Source organism: Coturnix japonica, chromosome 2 (assembly GCF_054131305.1).
Source record: "Coturnix japonica strain WE chromosome 2, WE-NBRP24, whole genome shotgun sequence".
Classification (NCBI taxonomy): domain Eukaryota; kingdom Metazoa; phylum Chordata; class Aves; order Galliformes; family Phasianidae; genus Coturnix; species Coturnix japonica.
Genome location: NC_140664.1, coordinates 32,780,577 through 32,802,884, shown reverse-complemented (window position 1 = coordinate 32,802,884; position 22,308 = coordinate 32,780,577). Strand labels below are relative to the sequence as shown.

General features: G+C 38.6%; 1 protein-coding gene across 3 annotated transcripts in view; it reads left to right on the top strand.

The window, feature by feature from the left end:
- Positions 1 to 5,362: 5,362 nt before the first annotated feature.
- The window catches only part of CLVS1 (clavesin 1), a 91,920-nt gene continuing 74,974 nt past the window's right edge, over positions 5,363 to 22,308 (top strand). The window contains exons 1-3 of one of the 3 annotated variants that reach the window (XM_085539526.1): positions 5,429 to 5,773; positions 7,469 to 7,564; positions 14,659 to 15,273. In XM_085539526.1, coding sequence (XP_085395652.1) covers positions 14,885 to 15,273 — 389 coding nt within the window. In that variant the 5' untranslated portion in view covers positions 5,429 to 5,773; positions 7,469 to 7,564; positions 14,659 to 14,884. Of the gene's footprint in view, positions 5,774 to 7,468; positions 7,565 to 14,658; positions 15,274 to 22,308 lie in introns of all 3 variants that reach the window. The other 2 variants (XM_032442739.2, XM_015855663.3) reach the window with 2 other exon arrangements.

Genomic DNA, 22,308 nt, shown 5'->3' with positions numbered 1-22,308 from the left:
AACCGAAAAGCCTCCCGCCTGTTAAAAAGTACATGATTGCTGTATGCCCCTCTGCTTGATATATATTCCAGGCGGATTGTGTTGGGGCTCCCTGATGACATTAAAGCAAACCCAGTGTTTGCAAGATGATGTTGATGTTGTTTAGACCGTGATTCCAGTGCTGCATCCCAGGAGGGACAAAACTATACTGTGGAGCGGTTTCAGCAGATTGTTGCATCCTTCACTTTCTCGTATGAATTGGTAATGTACAATGTCTGACTGCTGACAGGTGTAATAGCTGTTTTACATACACACACTTACCCCCGTGCTGGCTGGTGTAAGCTGGTACACCTTCCTCAAAGTCTGTGGAGTTGTCGATTTATAGTTATCGAAGATTACAGCCGTGGTGCTTTTCTCTATTTTTGTATATATTTGCACAGACATTCACATATTTCAGTTTTCAACAGATAGACCTCAGCTACCCAGAACAAGATCGTGTCCTCCATCTGTTTTTAATTCCAACAATCTCTGCAACCATGCAGAGTCACAAATGTGAAATTATTCCATATCCTCAGTGACATTCAGATAATTGAATTTATATTGCACATATGCTTGTTTACACATACAACAGCTCACAGTCATTATTACTGTTTCTGATTTATGTTATTCCTATCCAAAACTGCTTGTGTTTATGTACATCATTCATTCCAGAAATAAATCATCACTAAGTAATCAGATGATAGCGTCGTATTAAGCACCTCCCTTATCTCAAATTCCCATCCTTTGAATCCTTTTATTGTTATTATTATTATTTTTAATCACTGCAGAAGATATTGTCTTGCACTTTGAGCTCAACAGTTAAAGTCATTTTGGATGGTTGCATAGAAACACGTTGCAGTTTGAGGAAAACACATAACAGATCTTGTGAAGTTACAGAACCCTACATTTAACACACGGGAGAATTAACAATAAACTGCATAGAAATATCAAGTGCTTAGAAAATCATATCAAAGACCAGGATGTTAGGATTCAAACCCAAGCTTTTATCTGCAAAATGATCCCAGCATAGCAAAGCACCAGGAAGCAGCCAGGCATTTCACACAAATTCCATATCAGACCACCAAAAATTTTCTTGCTGGGCTCATCTTCTTCATGGATCTCCTGCCACTGTATGAGCTTTTTTTTTTTTGTCACATGTGGCAGCCCCTAAGTCATCTTACTCCTGGACCAGGAATAAATCAGCTTTGATCTTCAGTTTCTTACTCAGTCAGGCTATTTTGCAGTGCTATTCCTTAAAGATTGTATTATATTATTTAGGTACTATCTATGAAAAATATTACTTCCCATAATTTATTCCCTTCTGCAAGATGATATGCAATGGTTTTAACAGACAGTGTCATTATTGTTTAGATAAAGTAGTATTGACTTTGTGAGTAACTAAAGTCAATTTGTAGTAGGTCCCCAGGTGATTTAAGTTAGGGGATTCCACTAAAGTCAGCATAAGTCAGTGCTGCCAAGTTAAGCCAACTACAGACGTGAGGCCAAATCCGTATGTGACTTAAACAGCAAATCTGGGCCTGAAGTCATCATGTCCAACTCCTAAGGTGATGACACAAAGCTACTTCTGGTTTTATGACTGCTGTTTGATCTTTACTACCAAGCTGCTCGGCCTGGACCTACACCAGGAACTTTACAACCCAAAAGTAAGCCTCCTGTGGGATCTAGACCATAGGTGATAGCTGATGGGGTTACAGCTCTGAGAGTTAGGCTTTACCTGACTTCTGCTGCTGGCCTCCATGTGCTGTATCTGCTGGTCAGCTCCCAGAATTCCATGAAGTTGGGATCATTTCTGCTCCCTGCCTCCCCAGGTCCCATGTTCCATTTATATGCTATCTAGACATGGCAATTGCACGTGAACTGCAAAAGTGTAAATTTTCTCCATCAGATGTAAAAAAGGCAAAACCTGGACCCTCCTTATTAAATAAATCATAAAAACAATCCATTTACATATGTTCTGCATTTCTGGGTGTGAATTTTTAAATATTTTAGAGGTTCAGGAAATCTGGGAGGACTTACAACATGAATCCTTCTGAACTGTGATATAAGAGTTACTTCTCCCTTAAGAATAATGATTTATTGGGTCTAAGCAGTTTTAGCATTATTATTTTTTTACCTACTGGGGCCTTCAATGCAGTTACTTTCAAAGGAAATAAAACCAGATGGTAATTGTAGATTAGGGAAAAAGAATGAGCTCCTAATTAATTATTAAAATTGACTTAATTTTAGAAACTTGCAGCAAATTCTTCATAGAAGAAAATTTAAAGATACAGGGACGTTGTTTATTGCATTACTTCTCAAACAACCTTACTCACATGATTAAAAGAATATTTTAAATACTAGAGAAATAATAATAGAAGCATAAATTACAATAGATAGATAGATTAGATATACTAGATATACAGAATTATATGAACGACTTCCTCTTCCCCACTATTCACAAACACTAACCCTATAAGATTCTGAATAACTGTTTTCATTCAATACAGAGAAAAAAATCATTTTGCTATAGACAGAGTAGATCAGTAGAAACTGTCTCACCTAGAGCATGGGGCAACTCTACTATGGTTTCCTTTTCAGTTCATGTTCACAGATACTTTTCGGTAGTGCTGAAAACATACATTTCCTTTCAAAGTTTGTTATTTCACTGCTCTTCATTAAAACAGAGAATCGATATCTGTGATGACAGGGAAGACCGGGCTAGAATAAATTTAATATCAAAGTACTGTTTCACTTTCTGAAGAGGCTGCATAAAATATCCTCCCCTGTGTAAATTGATCTATTTCCTCTGGGTATTCAGTCACTTCCAATGCCTTCAGTGCTAAACTAGGATTACTGGTGCATTTTTCTTTCCATTGCTCTGCATATTCAACCCTGTAAATCAGGGTAAGATGCAGCTCCAATCTATGCACTTTGGAAATGGAGTTCCTTATATCCAAGAAAACTTCATGAAACTGAGCAGTTTCTACCTTCAGCATACTTATTCATGGGGATGTAATTTCATTTGAAGAGTAGTGATAGAGACAGTGCAAAAAACTGAGATCTTAAGTATGCTCTCAAGTACAGAGTAGTCTTTGCAGAAAGAAGGTAATGAGAAAGGGACGAAGCACTGATGAGAAAGGAATCTGAGAATATTTGTAGTGGGATTGATATGAGGCCCTGCAGTAATGTTTAGAGATTTGCTTCTTCCATAGCATTCTGCTACATGACAGTCATCCAGTGGATCAGCAGGATCTGGTCGCCTAACATCTATACCAACATAAGAAAAAATAGACCTTCAACTAACAAACCAAATAAAAACATTAAATCCCCAATTATACATACATCAAATTTGACACTTAAGAGCCAATACATTTGACTGCCTAAGGCAGTTGGTTTATAGAGTCATGCTCATTCCTCTTAATATTATTAACAATTCCCAGGGAAGTACTCCATAGTTACAGTAGCTTGTACACTTTATCATATGTTCAAAGGTGGAATCTGGCAAAAGGACTATGGAAACAGAACACTTTTATTTTTTATTTCCAAACAGATGTCTATGCAGAAAATAATGATCTACTGAGACTATTTACTAACTAACTTCCCTGGGACTAGAAATGGTCTCTTCTCAAGTGCTGGGACAAATGCTATGGTGGGAGTCTTGAGCTATCTGCCTTTGAGTTGCTGCTTCAACTCTTGCAGTCAATGTGATTGAGTCACAGAATGCAAATGCCTCCTATGCCAGTTTTAAACATGCTCAGGATGAAATCAATGATTGGGCACACGGTTCACTCAAAAGGCACGAGAGATATTCTCAACAATTTTTTTTTTTGCCTTTGGTCAAGACTATTGTGGATTTTCCCTGAAAAAGCAAGTAATTCTGACTGGATGCACCCTCTTTCAAATAGAACAAAACCACAGGTTTTTCCTCTTTCAAGGCAACACAAAGCTGACAATGCTCCTGCCACTTTCACAGTCTCAAAGCCTCCTTTGTCCATTAGAATCCAAGACAAGCCACTACAGTGTCAGATCAAAGGTCCAGATAGACTAGTTCCAGTAGAGATCAGCAGGGGAAGACTAAGGCAAGGAATAAGAGCAGGGCAAGGTTATAGGTATTCTTTCTGAATGCTACCCCAGCCTCTGAATATTTGTGTAGTACGGACTTGCTGAGATAGAAGTTCATGTTAAATAACCTGTAAGGCATTTTTCTTCTAAGGATATGTTCAGCACTTTTTTTAAGCCTAAATTTCTGTGGAAATGAGTCCTACAAATTCACTAAACCCTTTGTGAAAATTATGTCCTTTGGTTGGATTCAAAGCTAGATATAGTAGGTTTCCTTTTTCCTATTCCTTGAATGGAAAGAGATAGTGAGATATCATTCTAATTTATCTTCCTTATGCTGTTCACCCTTAATAAATGATGAAAACCTTATAACCACAGTTACTCATTTCTTTTTTTTTTATTTTTATTTTTTGCGCACTGAAGAATTCTACTATGCTTAGTCACTTCTTATGAAGAGGTTGATCCATATTTTTATCATCATTGCTCATTATCACCCAGTGTTTCACTACGTGAGATCCTTCAGTAACTCACACAGATTTGTCCAAAGCAAAGAGACCAAGAGTCAGTTGTCTTAAGTCACTTTTTTCCAGGAATTGTATACATAAGAAGCACAGGAAGAAATGCATTTCACAGTTACCTTTGATTGGTCTGTGTTTATATGAGCAGTAGAATGTAAATTTTATTTGCTAAGGGCATTAAAGTCTTTCAAGTACAGCTTCCTAGCATAGCTCTTAAGAAGCTCATACGGAAATAAATTTTCAGAACCAACTGAAAGAAGTTATCTCTTGTAATTTCCACAGAACTAGACAAAGCTTACAAATCCTTGCAAAGATATCTTGGAATAGTGGTTTAGAAATGTATAGCTGTTCTAGAAGAGACTGAAAGAGCTCAAGGACAAGAAAATTGTCCTAAAAACACAGACACAGTATTGATGGGGAAAGTCCTTGAGCTTAAAAGTGTTTAGGAGAGGGGCTGAGAGAGCACTTATCTGTTCTTATATTCTTCACTAGACATTCTCTGTGGCTGCTATTAGTGTCCTGAGCTAGGTGTACCTGTAGTCTGACCCAGAAGAACTTCTCTTACAAACCCAGGCTGCCATGTTCGTTAAGACAGACCATCTATAATGCATGAAGATTACCCTTTCTGTGGCTGCTGTAAATGCCGCAGGAGGTTGTGCTCTCCCAGAGTTTGTCTCGGAAGAGGCGATGCGAGAAATAACGTCAGCGAAGACCATGCCACCAGGTGAAAGCCCGCACTAAGCTCTCGGGGACGGGCTGTGCTGTTGCTTCCCCGACTGTCAGCAGCCCGCGGCTCCTTTGTCACCACTCCCCCGGCGGTTGCGGCGCACCGATCCCGCAGCATGGGAGAGCCGGGAGCTCCGGGAGGCAGTCGGGCAGGCGGCAGGAGGGCTTAGGACCCAGGGGGACGGCAGCCTCCGAGTGGAAGGACCCAGGCTTTGGTGCACACGCCTCCTACCAAAAAAAAAAAAAAAAAAAAAAAAAAAAATCCTAGCCCCGTGGAGCTGGCGCTCGCTCATTCACAGTTTTCTAGAGAGATCTGAGCCTGAACCTAGGAGCCGGGAGATCTTTCTCACCCACCCAGCTCAACGGCAAGGACACCTACAGGGGGAAAAAAAACCCCAAACATCCCACGCAGCCCCCCGCCGCCCCGAGGCAGGCTGCCTGGCTCTGTGCAGGTATTTGGATTTGTCTTTTCTCGGGTTGCGGCAGGGCGGCTCTCCTCTCTCCCGTCCCTCCCCCGCGCCTCCGGGCCCGGGCTGCGGCTTTTCAGCACCGCTGGGCGGACAGCTCCGGCCGCAGCCCCGCCGCGCTGCGGGCAGGGGCCTCTCCCTGCCTGCTCCCTTCCTGGCCCTGCCCTGCTCCTGCCTGCTGCCTACCTGCCCTACACCCTGCCTACCTGCCCTACACCCTGCCTACCTGCCCTACACCCTGCCTGCCTCTCGATCTGCCCTTTTCCTTGCCTGCCCTGCCTCCTGCTTCCTGCCTCTCCTGCCTTTACTGCCCGTTTTTCCTCTGCCTGCCTGCCTCATTCCACTGCTCACTGCCATCTCCTTGTCTCCTGCCTCCACAGCTTGCCTCCCTTGCCTGCCTTGTTTCCCTGTTCCCTGCCTCCTCCATCTCCCTAAGCTGCCTGTCCTGCCTCTCTTCCTCCCTCCCTTGCTCCCTATCTGCCCTGCATCTCGTCCCTGTCTGATACCTGCCCTGCCCTGCCTGCCCTACTTCCTTACCTCCCTTTCCTCTCCTGAATCCCATCCACTCCCTGCTTTCTGACTCCCACCTACACTGTCTCTTTTGCCTCCTGTCCTTATTGCCCTGCCTTTCTGCTTTCTGCCTTCTTGCTTTCTGCCTCTCCGATCTACTCTCCTCCTTGATTTGCTTCCCTGCCTCCTTTCCTCCCAGCCCATATTTCTGTTTCCTTTCTTTCACACCCATCTTCCCCTCCTGCCCTGCTTCTTCATCATCAGCTCTGGAGGAGGCTATGAGAACTAGGAAAAAAAAAAAAAAAAAAAGTACTTAACTCCCCAGAAACTGATCAAGCAGGGGAAAGAGTACAAGATGGAAAGGAAAGACTACGTCCAATTTCAGAGCAGATGAGAAGTGAGAGGAATGGAGAGGGGAGGGTTAAAACTGGGAGTTAATTTGCTGAGACCCTAACTAAGTACAGGGGGATAGAAGTACAAGCAGAGACTGTTGCTTCTCAACAAATTGATCCCTGTTTTGACCAGGTACATTCAAACCAGAAGGGGATGAGAGATTAAAGGAAGGGAAAATGTTCAGGGTTAGTCAAATGTTCAGCTTTACCAGAGGCAAACGGTGATGAATAATGTCTGCAGTGAAGAAGTAGGGTGAATCATGCTTACCCCATGAACCCTTTGCTGGAGGGAGTCAAGAACTAAGTTTTGGTTTTGCAAGCAGCAAGTGTTTTCAAGGAGGGTTTAATGCAGAAAATAAATACAAAGAAAATAACTGCTGGAGAATCCCCATGCATGCTACTGATTTGACTTTAATTATGCCTGCAATGGTATAATCCTGGTGAGGGTGAAGGGGGGTTGAAGAAGGTCATAGGAAGAAAGGAGCTTTCAGTTTAAAAATGCTGATTCCTAAATCTAAACAAGCTCCAGGAATAATGAAGTTAAGGGGCAGATGGTTAGTTGTTGTCCATCACTAAACAGTGACTGGATTGTATTTGGAAAGAAAAATTAAATTACAGAAAGGCTGCTTTCATGTGCTTTCTGAGTAATCAGATGGTAACACGGATTTTCTCCAGTAAGAAAAATTAATGCTATGCCAACATCTAAATGACAGATTATGTAACAGTATTATGTCAAGTATTGTATAGCAAAGGTAAGGATTTTCTTTTTTTTGTGTAGTGATAAATCAGATGACCACATAGATCTTTCCCTGCTTTGCAGTCTGTACCCCACGATGAAGTTCATATGGACAGCTCATGTTGTCAGCACAATCAGGTCTGTTAAGTATCTGCTATGTGATGTCACTGATTATCTTCAGAATTTTGTTGACTCATCTGGATTTGCAAAGCATTGAGAATTTTTCTAAAGATTAGACTCTTGTAAGATATATGCAAAACAATAACATAACTTGTTCTAAAACCTTGCCATACTTGCCTTACTATTTCATCATTTCTGACCACATCTGGTGCAGAGACCCAGATTCTCTTATGCCGAGTAACACAGAGAGCTACGGAGTAGGCGTAAGCAGTGCAGTTGGCAATAGAGGGACTGCAGAATCAGCCCCATCACAACGAGCCATAATTCCATAAACTCTGTGCTTTGAACATGGAAAGCATTGCAACGAAATACGTAACAACAGCTTCATTGTATTTCTAAAGAGGGCCCTGTCAGTGAGAATACAAGTTATCAGCCTCATAAAAAGAGTATTCCCTGCAAACTAAGGAGCATAAGCACAGCTTTGTTTTTTATCTAAATGAGGAGCTACTGAAGTACTTCTGCTAATATTTGGCAAATTAGTGTTTTTTTCCCTCCTATCCCACAGATGTGGTATATAGCATATAAACAAGCATAATGGGACAACCAGATAATAAGAAATAGGTAGGAACATCAGTCTTTTATGGAAGGGAGAATTCACTGAGCAATATTTCACATAGTTTATGGCAGATATATATAAATCCTTTACATGTTGATATTATTACTGCTTTTAGGAATTTGCCTAAGAATTTCTAAAAGCTCTTTTTTTATTATTGTTAATAGGATTTGTAGAAATAAACTTCTTAATTTTAGTATGTTTGCATGCACAAGGTATTATCAAATTGCATTAAACTTCATTTTGACAGTGTTAGAAGAAATGTGCAGATCCACATTTTTACTGCTTGAGTAGATGTGGAGGGAAAAAAGCATAGTAAAATTACATGGATCCTTGGGTGCAGAAATCCCACTTTGTCTTTTCCCTCCCTGCCCCCTCAGTTACATCTTTCCTCAATTTCTTTCTTCCTTCCTTTCTGCTTTCCATCTATCCTTTCTTCCTTCCTTCCATTCATCTTCCCACATTCTTTTCTCTCCTTTCCTCCTCTCTTCCTTTCCTCTTTCTGCCACCTTACAGAATGGCAGATGCCTTTCTCAGTCATAGTGTGTAAAGAAGAACTAAGTTTACTACTGACAGGGCAATAATACACAGCTGTGGAACTTAGTATTTGTAAAGGAACACAACTTTTATAAGGTATAGCAAAACTCCCATGCAATTTGATAAACTTCACATTATTACAGTTGTAGAACTAAATGTCCTGACTATTTATTTTTTCCTTCTTCTGTATATCTTTATACAGATGTCATAATACTATTTCTACAGTGCATTAAGGAGTTTTCAGGCACCAGGATTATCATCCCACGCTATCAATTTCTCCTCATATCTTAATTATCATGCTCGGGGATTCGATTTCATGTTTTACACGCCACTGATCTTTTCTGCTGAAAGAAGATTCTATACAGTCGGACAAAGTGATTTCTTTCTCACTAGTGGCCAGGATGCCTTTTTTTTTGGATGGTGACACTTCCAGTTCATGACTAACATGGAATTCCCAAGCAGCCTGATACTTTTTGACATGCCACAGGTCAGATGTCACATTCCCATAGGGATTAGCAGTTTATCTGTAGTTGGTGAAAATATAAAGCTTTAAAATTGTGTTCTGGAAATCGATTAAAGCAATCTTATTTAATTCACCACTAATTTGCTTATCTTTTTTTTTATTATTATTTACAAGTTCTCTGAGTTCCCATCCTCAGCATGTTGACAGTAAGTTTTCCAATTTTGTGTCAGAAAATAGTGAGGCAATCTATTTCACATCTATTGGACAACCTTGTCTGTCCCTCCTGATGCCCATCAGTTTGTAGCATCTGCAGGACAGCTGCAGGCCAGTGTTGCAAGCATGCCTGCCCTACAGGCAAGCAGAGCTACAAGGATCAGCTGAGTTGCTGCCATGTTTTGTGCTGAGCCATGGCTAAATTACCACTATTGGACAGATAGATGTGGCCCAAGGGTAACCTGTAACTGACTCAAGCTGACAAGAAGTCTGTAATATGAGGGAAATAGGGTTGTGTGATGTATTGTATTCACTGAACTAGAGGAAATGTTAGGTTTTGCTCTTCGGCAAGGAGATCATAACCCAGGAAGGAGTGAGAACGATCAAATTCCCCACACAGCTGTTAGAGTCACAAATATCTCCTATTTTCATACCGAAGAGAAGCAACAGTTCCCTAGCCAAGGTGTACAGGAGCAGTAGGCCTTCAGGTAGAAAGGTCTGCAACATTTTATCCATTCTAATTCACTGGGAGATTTGCATCCCACAGGGAAGAAAGAGGTGTGAATAATTTGTGCAGCTGTCAGGCTATGAGTTTGGGAAGCAGTGGCTGCTCTTGGAAACACCTAAAGAGATTATATTCATTTTGGGTTCAGATTGTGTTACTAAAGTTTCTCCTTACACTGAGGAAACAGGGAGCAATGCAGTCTACCTCCTCATTTCTTAGTGTGCAAAAAAGGTTTCACATTTTTTTCATGGTGTGGAACATTATTCATAAAGTGGAAAGATTGCCCAGATGTTAACATGTATGCTTGCAGCTCAAGGGACATATGCTCTATTCCCAGCTCTGTGAAATGTGTCTGCGATGACTTCAGGCAAATCACTCAGGGCATTACTTTTCACCACTAGCTGAGGCAGATGCCAAGATCCTGCAGTCAAGGACAAGAAAGAGTCAGATTTTGTCATTCCTTTTTTGAAATTAATTCATGTAGCCAGGGTACAGCCCTTTTTATGTCTGAGCACCCAATCTACAGTTCGGGTTCCTACTTAGACTACCAAAGACTTTATAGTGCCAAGGAATCCACTTCTATGAGCTCAGCTATGGGTTCATCCTGCCCTGGGGAATAATACTTGCTAAGCAGAATACAGCCCAAAGATGTTTTTCATAGTTTAACATCATTTTTTAAAAATTTTTTTAAAAGCAATTTATTGAGATTACACCCACACACTGAAATGAAATCATTCTATCTTACCATTTTCCCACCCTCTCAGCCCACTCTTTTCTGGCATGACTTTATCATCTAGTATGCATATGAATGCTAGGAATTAGAAATTACATAATGAGACAAATCATAACAGTGGTGACTATTAACGCCAGGTGAGGATCAAAGGTCATTGCCTTCCTCATTTGAAAGCTATAGAAATGAACATTCACCTGATGCACATCTTTGGATGGAATGGACAGAAGTTTCTAAAAATGGATGATTGAAGTGGACAGAGAAGAGACAAATGGAAATAAGTGCAATATTTCAAGAGGCAAATGATGTTGTAGGCAAAGTGGGCAAGAATGAAATGGTTCAGATAAGCATCATCACCACTGCATACAGTTTTGGCCAATTATCCGGGTGATATAGGGCAAATAAGTGTTGAATGCTGATCCTGAAGAGAGTACTAGAACATGTTAAGACCTTTGAATGGATAGTGTTATGAGGATACATCCTTAATACATTACCTTAATTTTAGTTAATAATTATTGTTTTTTTTTGTTAAGTAAGACATTTCCGAGAGTCAGGCAAAAATTATAAACTGTTTATCTGAAAATCATAACCAATTTACAATATTGTTTTCAACCTAAGCATGCTTTTTGTTCCTTGTCATTCTCTTGAAAACAAATACACTGAAATGGTATGTGTCACCACAATTTTGGTGAAGTTTCCCCTTGTTTTTACTCTATTAATAAGCTGCATTTCAAATTCTGTTAATTATCTTTCCTTGTTTAAAGCTGAGACTTGTTCCTTTGGAAGAATTATTTATTGTAAGACATTTAGAGAGCAAATAGTACCTTGGGAACTAAGAGTCACAACACAGAAAACAGCTGTTGTGATTACAACAAATATGGATGATTTTTAATGTCTTTTCCAACCCAAATCATTCTATGAATCTCTGATTCATTTGAGGGGGGGAAAAAAAGGAAAAAAAAAAAAAAAAAAAAAAAAAAGCAGAACAAAGATGTAAATACCTGAAAAACTGGCAGATGGATAGGAGTATACAAAACACCAGATAAGAAGAAGAAACTGCCATGTGTGGGAGGGGATGAAAATGGAGAAGATAGAAGACACTTCTGCTATACCTTTGGGAATCAGTATAAATCAGTACCATTTGAGAAAGTACAGTAACAATTAAACTGGGTAGTTACAGAACATTAAATTTGTTCTCAGGGTAAACAAAGGGAGCACCAAGTCACTCATTATAAATCAAGCACCTTTAAGTCAAGGTTGCCAGACAGAACTACTAGCCCACAATCTGTGCTGTCATTCGGACAGAAAGAACAATATTTGTATACATTTTGGTTTATTTTGAAATATATAGCATTGTGCCAGTAAAGCATTTTAGCTCAAAGTCTGTTTCAGCTGTTAATGAGGATAATCTATACATGCTGTAGCTCAACTCACTACCTGAAATCTCTGAAATACATTTAACAATATTTCTTCTGTTGGACTGAAGTTGGTTTTTTGTTTTTTTTTTGTTGTTTTTTTTTTTTTAGGCAACAAAGTTTGACATGAAATCACTATAACTCTTTCACCTCAGGTTTGTCCTGGGGATGAAGGGTGCTGATGCATTTAAGTGAAGTAGAAACAGTAGAAAAGTTGTTGATAATAACATCATTTTTGACACAAAATGCTTGAGAACCCTATGAGGAAATCTGAAGGGCTGAACTTTTCTTCCTTGTCTATCTCTATTTCCTTCTGGAGAAGATTGCAGTTAACCTTTCAGTAATTTTCCTCATTTCCAAAGAAGAGTCTTAGTAGAAGTGGGAGTCTGAAAAGGAGCTCAGCAAGGCATGATTTTCCTCCCATATACTGTCACAAAAACTGTGAAACTACTGAGGTCACATTTAAGTGCCACAAGTCACAGTGGTTCCAAATTCACATTCAAATTCATACTGGCTGATCCTGAGCTGACACAGCCCCCACATCATCTCCCTTCTTCCACCTCTCCTCTGCCAAGCACCCTCGAGCACAAGCAGGTGCCTTTGGGCACTGCATTACCCCAGTGACAGTGTCACGCTTAAGTACACCTAACTAGCTCTGTGGAGATGATTCTAACACAGAGCATGATTTATGCAGTAAAATGCTAATGCCACCATTAATTTGAGATATAAGCACAGAAAATTGGCCTGATTTTCCCATGCTCTACATCAATTTTACATCAGCAGAATTCTGTTAATACCAGCAGAGTTATCCTAATTTGTGCTCATAAAGGCAAAAGGAAAACATCCTTTTTGTGTGTGTGTGTATGCAACCCAGCTTTAATGTAATCCATATTTATGTAGCAGTTTAGCAACCTGCATCCATAGATTAGCCCCTCAGGACTTCAGGGCATGTTTCTCTGGAGTCTTTCACACTCTGTAGAGGCTTGTAAAAGGCAGGCAGCCTTATTTCCTCCTGTCTCTGCCTTTTCCTTCTTTGTCCCAGGCTGATAATAAATCATTGGACGCTCTATCCTGCAGGTAGCTCTGAGAGTCTTCAGCTCCATAGTGAATACAGAAAGAAGCCGCTTAACAAACTCCCTTTTGTATCACCTATTGATAAGTTACATGTCTGTTGCTGTTAAATGAAAGTATTTGGGGGGATTTTTCTTATCCTTCGCCACACATGTCCTGTAAGCAAATATGCAGAAACACTGTATTCAAATTTAAGGATTTGGGGGCTATAGATATGGTATTTAAAATGTAATTTATTTCAGTGACAGGGAAGCCCATATAACAGAGGACTTGGTTTTCCCCTATGCTAATTAACTTCAAGGACCTGCAATGTAACCTTGAGCACCTCTGACAAAGAAGTGCCCTGGCTGCTGCTGTCCCCTTGGTTTGATATGAGAGTGCTGAACCCAGGGGAGCAGTAGAATAGAACAGTGTTTGCATTATAAATAATTTGTGATTTTCCGAACAGCTTTCTTCAGATACAATAAAGAGTATCTTTCACTCAAGAATTCCCTTTTAATTTTTAAATCCATTTTTTCTTTTTTTCTTTTTCTTTTTCTAGAAATTATTGAGAGACATAAATGAGTTAGGCAATGGCATTTTTCTGTTTGCTTGTCTGTTTTTGTGATGCCTAAAGTATTGGATGGATCTTGATCTTCCTTCACGCACATTTCACAGAGGAACAGACCTTGATCTTATTTCACACAAGTGTAACTACACAGACTTCGATGACAGCCTCTTGCTAATTATGTCACTGAAATGTAAGGGACTCACTGTATCGTTTTGCTTGTACATAACAGCTTAAACAGCTCTTCTTCTAATACTCGTAAAAACAAATTCAAGGTAAAGTACAAGAATAAAAACAAAATTCAGAACTAGGTGTTTGAACTACAAGGTTCTGAAGACAAGTGTTTGGCATCAAACGCAACTAAAACACCAACTCTGTCAGATTAGATACATCCAACATTTATACATGGGAAATTTCCTATGAAGATAGTCTAAGTCTCAGCGGGAAATATTTTGGTGTGGTTTTACCAAGCGGAAAACATCCCTGTTGTTGGTGGAGTTCTGCTTTATTTTTATGGCAGTTTCATGGGTAACTCAGGGTCTCATTCAAGGAAAGCTACAGGCTGACAGAAAAGGTGATAAAAACATGCAAAGCAACTTTTCAGTTTTTGCAGGTATGCAAATGTACAAATTTAAGAAGCTGAAATGTTGCTTCTCTTAATGGTTGAAAGAAATTACTATTAATTTTACTGTGGTCATTCTGGGCTTGGTGTTATGGAAAGCTGGAACTCTTATACTTCTATATGTCATACTTTGCAAACAGTATTTTAGTGATAAAATGATATGTCATATAATTGTCAGTTAATAAGAGTGCCTTACTGACAGATTAAATATATTCATTCAGGATATCAGTAACTATCTTATATTAACCGTACTCATTCTGAAATTATTTTGCTGCTATCCTCTTACAAATGAACCTACAAAACAATTTCATTGCTATTTAAATTTCAAAAATGTGTTTATGTAAGCTTTATGTACATGTTTAGTCTTTAAAATAATCTATTTGCTTTTTCTTTTAGAAAGTGGTGGAATAAACAACACATTCCTTTGGATGAACCATACCGCATGTGAACTCTTTGTTCAGGAATAAGAAAAACCCTTCACTTTCATTTATTAGCTATCAGCTTGAAAACAAAAAACTTTTGAATGGCTCGTGGTCACAGCAGACCATTAATTGAATGGGATCAGCACTTCTCCTACTAAAATATCTGAAGTCAAGGATTTGGAAAAGATATTTTTGCAGCGATGACCCATTTACAAGCTGGACTTAGTCCAGAGACTATAGAGAAAGCCCGCCTGGAATTGAATGAAAACCCAGACATTTTGCACCAGGATATCCAGCAAGTCAGGGACATGATCATCACGAGGCCTGACATTGGGTTTTTACGTACAGATGATGCCTTCATCTTGAGATTTCTCCGAGCCAGGAAGTTTCACCAAATGGAGGCCTTCAGACTGTTGGCTCAGTACTTCCAGTACCGCCAGTTAAATCTGGATATGTTCAAAAATTTCAAGGCTGATGATCCAGGAATCAAACGGGCTCTGACTGATGGGTTCCCAGGAGTACTGGAAAATCGTGACCATTGTGGCAGGAAGATTCTTCTGCTTTTTGCAGCCAACTGGGATCAGAGTAGGTAAATGTAGATAGTGTCCTTATCTTTTTTTACATTTATCTTTATCTTTACACTCAACTCATAAATGAATATTTGTGATCACATTTAAAGCAGAAAGGTCATTTTTTGTAAGATATCTTGTAACCATGAGTCCATTTCACTAAAACTTTTGTCCAACCCAATTACCTCTCATTCTTCAGATTTAAAACCATTAAGAACCAAGGGTATATCAGGGTATCAAATAGCTTTTATTATTATTCTTATTTTTTTAATTATTTTGTTTTTTTTTGTTTTGTTTTGTTTTTTACTCACAAATATTTCCAGATTTTAGTAAATTAGTGTTGTCTTGCTATAGATACATTAATGCGTATTATATAATTACTTCAGTAATATCATACATTAGCTTAACAGGTTGCCAGAAAGCAAAGCATACTCATAGCTGTTCTGACCATATTTATCCTATCATCTCCAGACTCAGACACAGATGATTTTGTGGTTTTAATTATGGCAGGAATTGCAGCCTCTGTTGTATCTCCAAACAGCATCATTATATCTACGCACTCTGGTTAGTTGATACTTGTTAATCTGATAAATGGAGGATTCATGTAAAGCATATTTTCTGTTCAGGACATTTCTTTACAGAGTATAAGCAAAGATATCTACCAGCCATTACTATAAGATGATGTTCTTAAATGTTGACACAATTAGTCATTTTTCACCACCTATTTGAAGTGATATAAATACAGAGAAAAGGTGTTATTCTCCAAATGTCAGATTTGCGATGTCCCCTTTTTGTCAGAAGTTATTTAATTCCATATTCCATGCCATCAGGGTGAAATGGAGAAGTTTAATCAGCTTTTATGATTGCTGTGTTTAGCGTTTATGATTGCTGATAAAAATCACATGAAATATCTAAATACAAATTCAAGATTTGAGCTTCAAAATTCTGAAAAGTTCCAGGCAGAGATTGGCTTGGCAGAGTCCTAAGCTGTCCATGAAAGTGTCTTTCATCCTTAGAAATCAATAGATTAAAGCTTTGCACTTATGTTACAGAAACTACTAGAGATCAGTACATGTGTGCCTGCTTTCCTTGTTTTCTAAGAAAATCTTTCATCTCCTCACAAAAAAATAAGTGTTCAGAAATGCTTCTAATTTTCTTTTCATGAACAGATGTACAGAAATACAGTTTTGCATGAAGAAAATATTTGGTGAAATCCAGGTCTGAAGCTGGTGATAAAAGTCTTACTGAGTACAATGGGGCTAGAGTTTATCTCATGTCTTTCCATGAACATCACTTTCTTCCAACCATAGAACACCTCCTTCAGCAACTGGGCTAGAAAAGAAGGATGAATAAGCAGGTATCCTGAAGTAATAGAAAGGATTTAGTTTCTATTGCAAAGTAAAAAAAAAAAAAAAAAAAAAAAGTAAAGCTATATTAGACAGTACTGTGGCTCTGCTGGTTGCATTAAGGGATTCTACATGATGTCATTATGTGGAATAACAATAGTAATAATTATGAAACAATGACAAAATATTACATAGAGTTGGGTTCAGATTTCTAATCCCTCAACAAAATGAATCCATGTGATTAACCTCATCCACCAGAACCTGTTCTGGGAAAGTTGAGAATGCTGTTGGCAAAAGCTCCAGCACAAGGGTTTTCCAGCTTCAACTTCCTGCTGCTATACTGAGTTAATTTAATGGGACCACCATGTTTTCAAATTAGTTTCCTAAATATGTCATCTTTTAACCTACATTTGAATTCACTGAGAATGCTGCTGCATTTTTGGGAAGTTACTATCAGGTAACAAGATAGTACCTTAGCTGCTCTACAGTAGTGGTCCTTGCATTCACTTTTGATCATGGTGTAAGTAAAACAGTTAAGCCCCCTTTCCTCGAGGGCAAAACATCCATTGTATTGTTCACAAGGAAAGAAGATACTTGTGAGAAGTCAACACAACTTCTCAACACAACAAAGATAATGTTCTGTAAAGTATCAGACTAGTTCAACAGTTTGAAAAATATTCGTGCTGCCAAAGGTTAAACAGTTGGAATTTATGTTTTCTCAGAATTAGATATGTTTTCCATTTTATTATTATTATTATTTTTTTATATTCTGCATCATTCTTTTGTAAACCTTTCCTACCATCTTAGCATTGTTACTTATGTGCAGATGGATGAAGTGATTACAAAGAAAACAGTGTGGTAACACAATGTTACATTTCTCTTTGGTAGTTCTCTCCTTTAAGATATAAAACTGCCAGTTATCTTAGCTACTCAGTCACATTATGAGCTCACATTCAGCTCAAATTTGCTCCCAAATCACTGTTTCCCAAAATAAATAATTAAAAAAAAAAACCAAAAAAACCAAAACACTGGTAAATGTGTTGTATATTCTCATCTATAATGGGGGCGCAGTCTAGCATGTGATTCATGCTCTTCTGCAGAGCTAAACTTGTTCTCCTCGATTACTATTGCATGTTTTTTGTGACATCTGCAAAGCTCACTGGCAAGAATTTTATTTTTTCTTCTACATAGCTGAAAAAATTAGTGGTTGCTGATTTGACTAAAACCTCGGTGGCTAAGAAAAAAGCACTATGATTGATAATTCTCATCCATAGCTCACTGCCTGCAACCTACCACTGTGCCAAGCTTTCTTTCATTTAGTACATTTAGTACGTGTTGCACTAGTTTGGTTTTGCTCCTTTTTATTTTATTTATTTTATTTTTTTATTGTTAGAAATTTTTCTTAAAGATGATGCCTTTACTTTCTCTCTAAGACCCATGTAGTAACTTCTGAATCTGTTCTTTAATGTTAAAATACAATACAGAAATGAAAGAATTCAGTGATACTGAATAAATGAAGATGATCAGATGGACATAAATGAAAGATCAGATTAATCTCACTTTGAGGGAGAGGAAAAAAGTTGAGATGTTACTATGAATCCTTGCAGGAGACGGCCATAATTCACTTTGTTCAGAGGTACAAAATAATCTAACTGCAAGTGAAGTCACCCAGATCTCATATACACTTCACATATACCGCATCTTACAGAGAAAGCTATTTGTAGAATAGAAAATAGAAATCATGGAGTATTAAAGATAGGTAAGCATGTCAAACTGATCTTGCCAGAAACTTGTCTGATGGACTAGCTCACAATATAAAAAATCAGTTTGTAAAATAAATGCATATGTACATGCATGTAGGTGTGATGGTACTTGAACAAGGATTTCTCATAAATGCATATGCTATGTTCTAGATTACAAGTGTTCTTCCTCACAGCTTCTCATTTCCTCAGTCTCACCAAACCTAAGCCCTCACCCCCCTGATGCACCTTGTAAGAAATTGTACCTTTTAAAGAAGCCAGATAAAAATGTGTTTTCAGCTGTTAGATTGAGGAAATGTTTCTCTTGCAACCATACAGCTGAGAAATGGTGGCTATAGGTGAACAATTCAGCAGCAGGCATTCATTGATATTCCAAGTAAAGATATTTCCTTCAAGGTTTTTCAGACAGAGTAAAATTTAGTTTAGTGTAAAGAGCCATTATGAGGGCTATCTGTGTTCATGACACGAGTTACATATTGACCCTTTGTTATTAGATCCTCGGGGAAAAGGGCTGGAAGACTGCCCACTGCCTTTTACAGTAAAATGGTAATTAATTTTTTTTTCATAGCTGGACTGTCAAGTCTTAGATGCTGTCAAATAGCTTCAAATAATCTGTAAGGAAGCCAGAAGGGAAAACCGCTTTGTTTACAGCATGCATTCCCAAGTCAGCTGCTAGCCATAAATTCTCTTTTATTAACCAAGGAGTTTCAAATGCAAGATACCTACCATTCAGTAGAAAAGTGTATTGAGATAGGCTAACGGGCAAGGAAATACTCTGACATAGTGGTAAAACAACAGCTATAAATATTTTAAAGGATCATGACAGAAAAGATGACATTCTTGTTGAGAATGTTCATAAATGGTGTAGCTGCAAGGATGTTATCATCAGCTGATCCTGTTTGAATGAATGAATGTCTCTGAGGCCGATTATTCCAATATATTTCAAGGGTTGTCTCAGGTACTTACTAGAATATGATGGAATAAACATCTTTTGAGACTGATTTATGGTTACAGGCAAACTGTGGCAATAACTCAGCCTCATAGCTGTTTATTATTAGAGATTACTGCTGAAATATGATCAACCCTAACACCGGAATAATTTTTACACAGCATGTCTTTGTGTTTGGTTAGGGGATGCTGATTTTGTGTTGAGATATGCCTGGAAATGCAATATATTAAAAATAATTCATGTTGTGATACTACATTACTAAGCTTGTCTGAAATGGTAGCAGAATTTAGGATAATAGAGAAAGGAGTTATAATAAGAATACTAATTTCAAGGAGCAACAAATGTGTAAATTAAATATTGGGCAAAGAAGAGCAAAAGAGGTTCTGCCATGAAACGCTTTAATTTACTCAAAGTCAGCAACTTAATCCAGCTGGTACAGTTTATTGTAGAATCCAGGTTTGGGAAAGCAGTTTGTAGCCTGTATGAGTGACAGAAGGATGACATACAAAAATGACAGTCCTGGATAGGGCTGAGAAGGAAATCAAAAAAGAGAGAGAAAATGTCTTAAAAAGAGGAAGAAAAACAACAGCTGGGAAAGTTACAAGACATATGCTGAAGAACAAGACAAGCCTGACTGAAAGGAATAAAACTAGTGGAATGGGTTAGGGCAATTGACGCAAACTGAGAGGAGAGAAAAGGTGAATGAATGGTGTACAGATGAAAACTGATTGAAGAGCACTCCAGCGAGTGAGAAAGACAACTGTAGATGGTGTAAGGGGTAACAAAAGGAAATGAAGTACCAACTGGAAGATCACTCTATGCCACTTCCCTCCGATGACGAAAGCCAAACCTAATCCCTGAGCTTTTTGTGCCACAGGACACAGATGATTAAGAAAAAATACACAGAAATACACACACATGCAACAAAAATGTGTGCATAAACAATCCTTCCTTCCCTGTTTGTCTGAGAAGAATAACATTTTGTGTGAGGGTTTATGCCTGGGTGGCAGAAAAGAGGAACTTGAAATACTTGTCTCGGGGAGGACTCTGTATACCTTGTCTCTAGAAAATGACTCATTTCTGTGTGAACTATATACGTCATCCATACAATTTTCTCCAGATAATTATTTATCTTAGATTCTTTCCTCCGAACTAGGAGCCCCTGAATCAACCTGGTACCACAACCTGCTAGGTGCCAAGCAAACATCTTCCACTTCTAGCAGCTTCAAAGCAGCCCTGGGGATGCTTGGGAATTGGTGATGTTAGTCTGTGCAGTTCTAGAGGAATTACAGCTGATAACATGAATTCAATCAGGATGTGCATAGGGGTATAGGGAATGCTGAGCAGCATGTAAGGGTAATTCTTGCCCTGTCACCACATTTGCCATGTTGAGGGTATTTGTCTGCCTTGGTGAGGTGAAGGATGTGGAAGATGTCAGATCCTAAGGCTGCACTGTTATGAGTGCCCTGCCCATACATAGTTGGGATGCTCTTGATTATTTCAGGAATGAAGTGCCTACCACAGGCATCTAAAATCTAGCAGACTGAAGAAGGGTGGAGGCTGAGATGAAAGATGGAAAATATTGAAGCAAAGAATCATAGAACAATATAAACACAGAATTTCCAGAGTTGGAAAAACCCACAGTGATCACTGAGTCCAACTCAGGGCTCCAAACAAAACCATCCAAAATTCAAGCCCTGTGTCTAAGTGCATTATTCAAACACTCCTTGAACTCTGGCAGCTCGCTGCAATGACCACCACCCTGTGTGTTCTTCCAGAGCTCAGCAACTCTCTGGTGAAGAACCTTTTACTGACATCCAACCTGGTCCTCCCCTGACTCAGTTCCACATCATTCTCGGATGTTAAATGAATTAAAGCAATTCCAATAAATCAGCTTAAAACTCTAATTGCTAAAACTCTTCAGTGCAAGATATTTGACTTCTTTTGACATACTTAAGCCAATAAAACAGGTGGAGCGGTATAATTAATATGCCAAGACAGGAGGCATGACATCTAAAGAGAAGAAAATGGAATCATTCCTTCAAGAAGATGAAAATCTTGTCTTCAGTTCTGCTTGAACTCACACAGTTCTTGTTTTTAATAAGTACAACAACTATAGAGAAAATAAAAAGCTGCTATAACTTGCTCCAAGACCATGATACTTGCAGCTCTGGAAACATCTTGAAATTTCTGTTTCTAGTGGGGGACAGAGGACAGAATAAGCTAGTTAGCCTCCTGCTGGAACTATTTTCTCTGTTACTGCCTATTTTCTGTTCATGCTGAGCAAACTTGCATCAACAAAAACTCATTTTTAAGAGAAAGGTAAAACGTAAGTATCCTTCTCTGAACTTTTTCTTTCTCAAAAGGTGGAATTACTTTTTCACTGCAGGCATGTAGTGGACAACAGGTCTGTGTACACATTAACATATAGTGTGCCAGTTATCTTGCATTCATGTATTTTAAATCACAGCATCAAACAGCTTTATATCGCTACAGAGATCAATAACAGTCTATTTGGAAAATGGATGTGGATAAAGTGCATAATAACATCCCATGACAAATCTTCAGAGAACTGAAATTCAGGATTTGATTGAAAATTCTATGCTATTGATTTATATGTCATCCTAAGTAAAATTGTTTATTTAACATGTTTTTCTTTGAATTTAACATTAACTTGATTTTATGAAATATCAAGATGTACTGAACAATAATTTCTTGAAGTCCATGGCAGAAGTTCAGTGGCGACAAGTGAAAGAGCTGCCATGTTCTTGAAATAACAAATGAAGAGATACCAGAGTAATTCAGAAGTGCAGAAGAACATAAAGCAGGAACAGTCAGGCTGGCTGAACAGCACAGAATCCAGGGTCTATACCTCTCTATGCATACCACCCTCTCTTTGTAGAGATTTTATCTGACCATGACTGAGATGTTTTCAGATTTATGGAGGTTCTTGGACACAAGCCTGGACCACTGTCAGCTTGGCCAAACATCCGAGTTTTA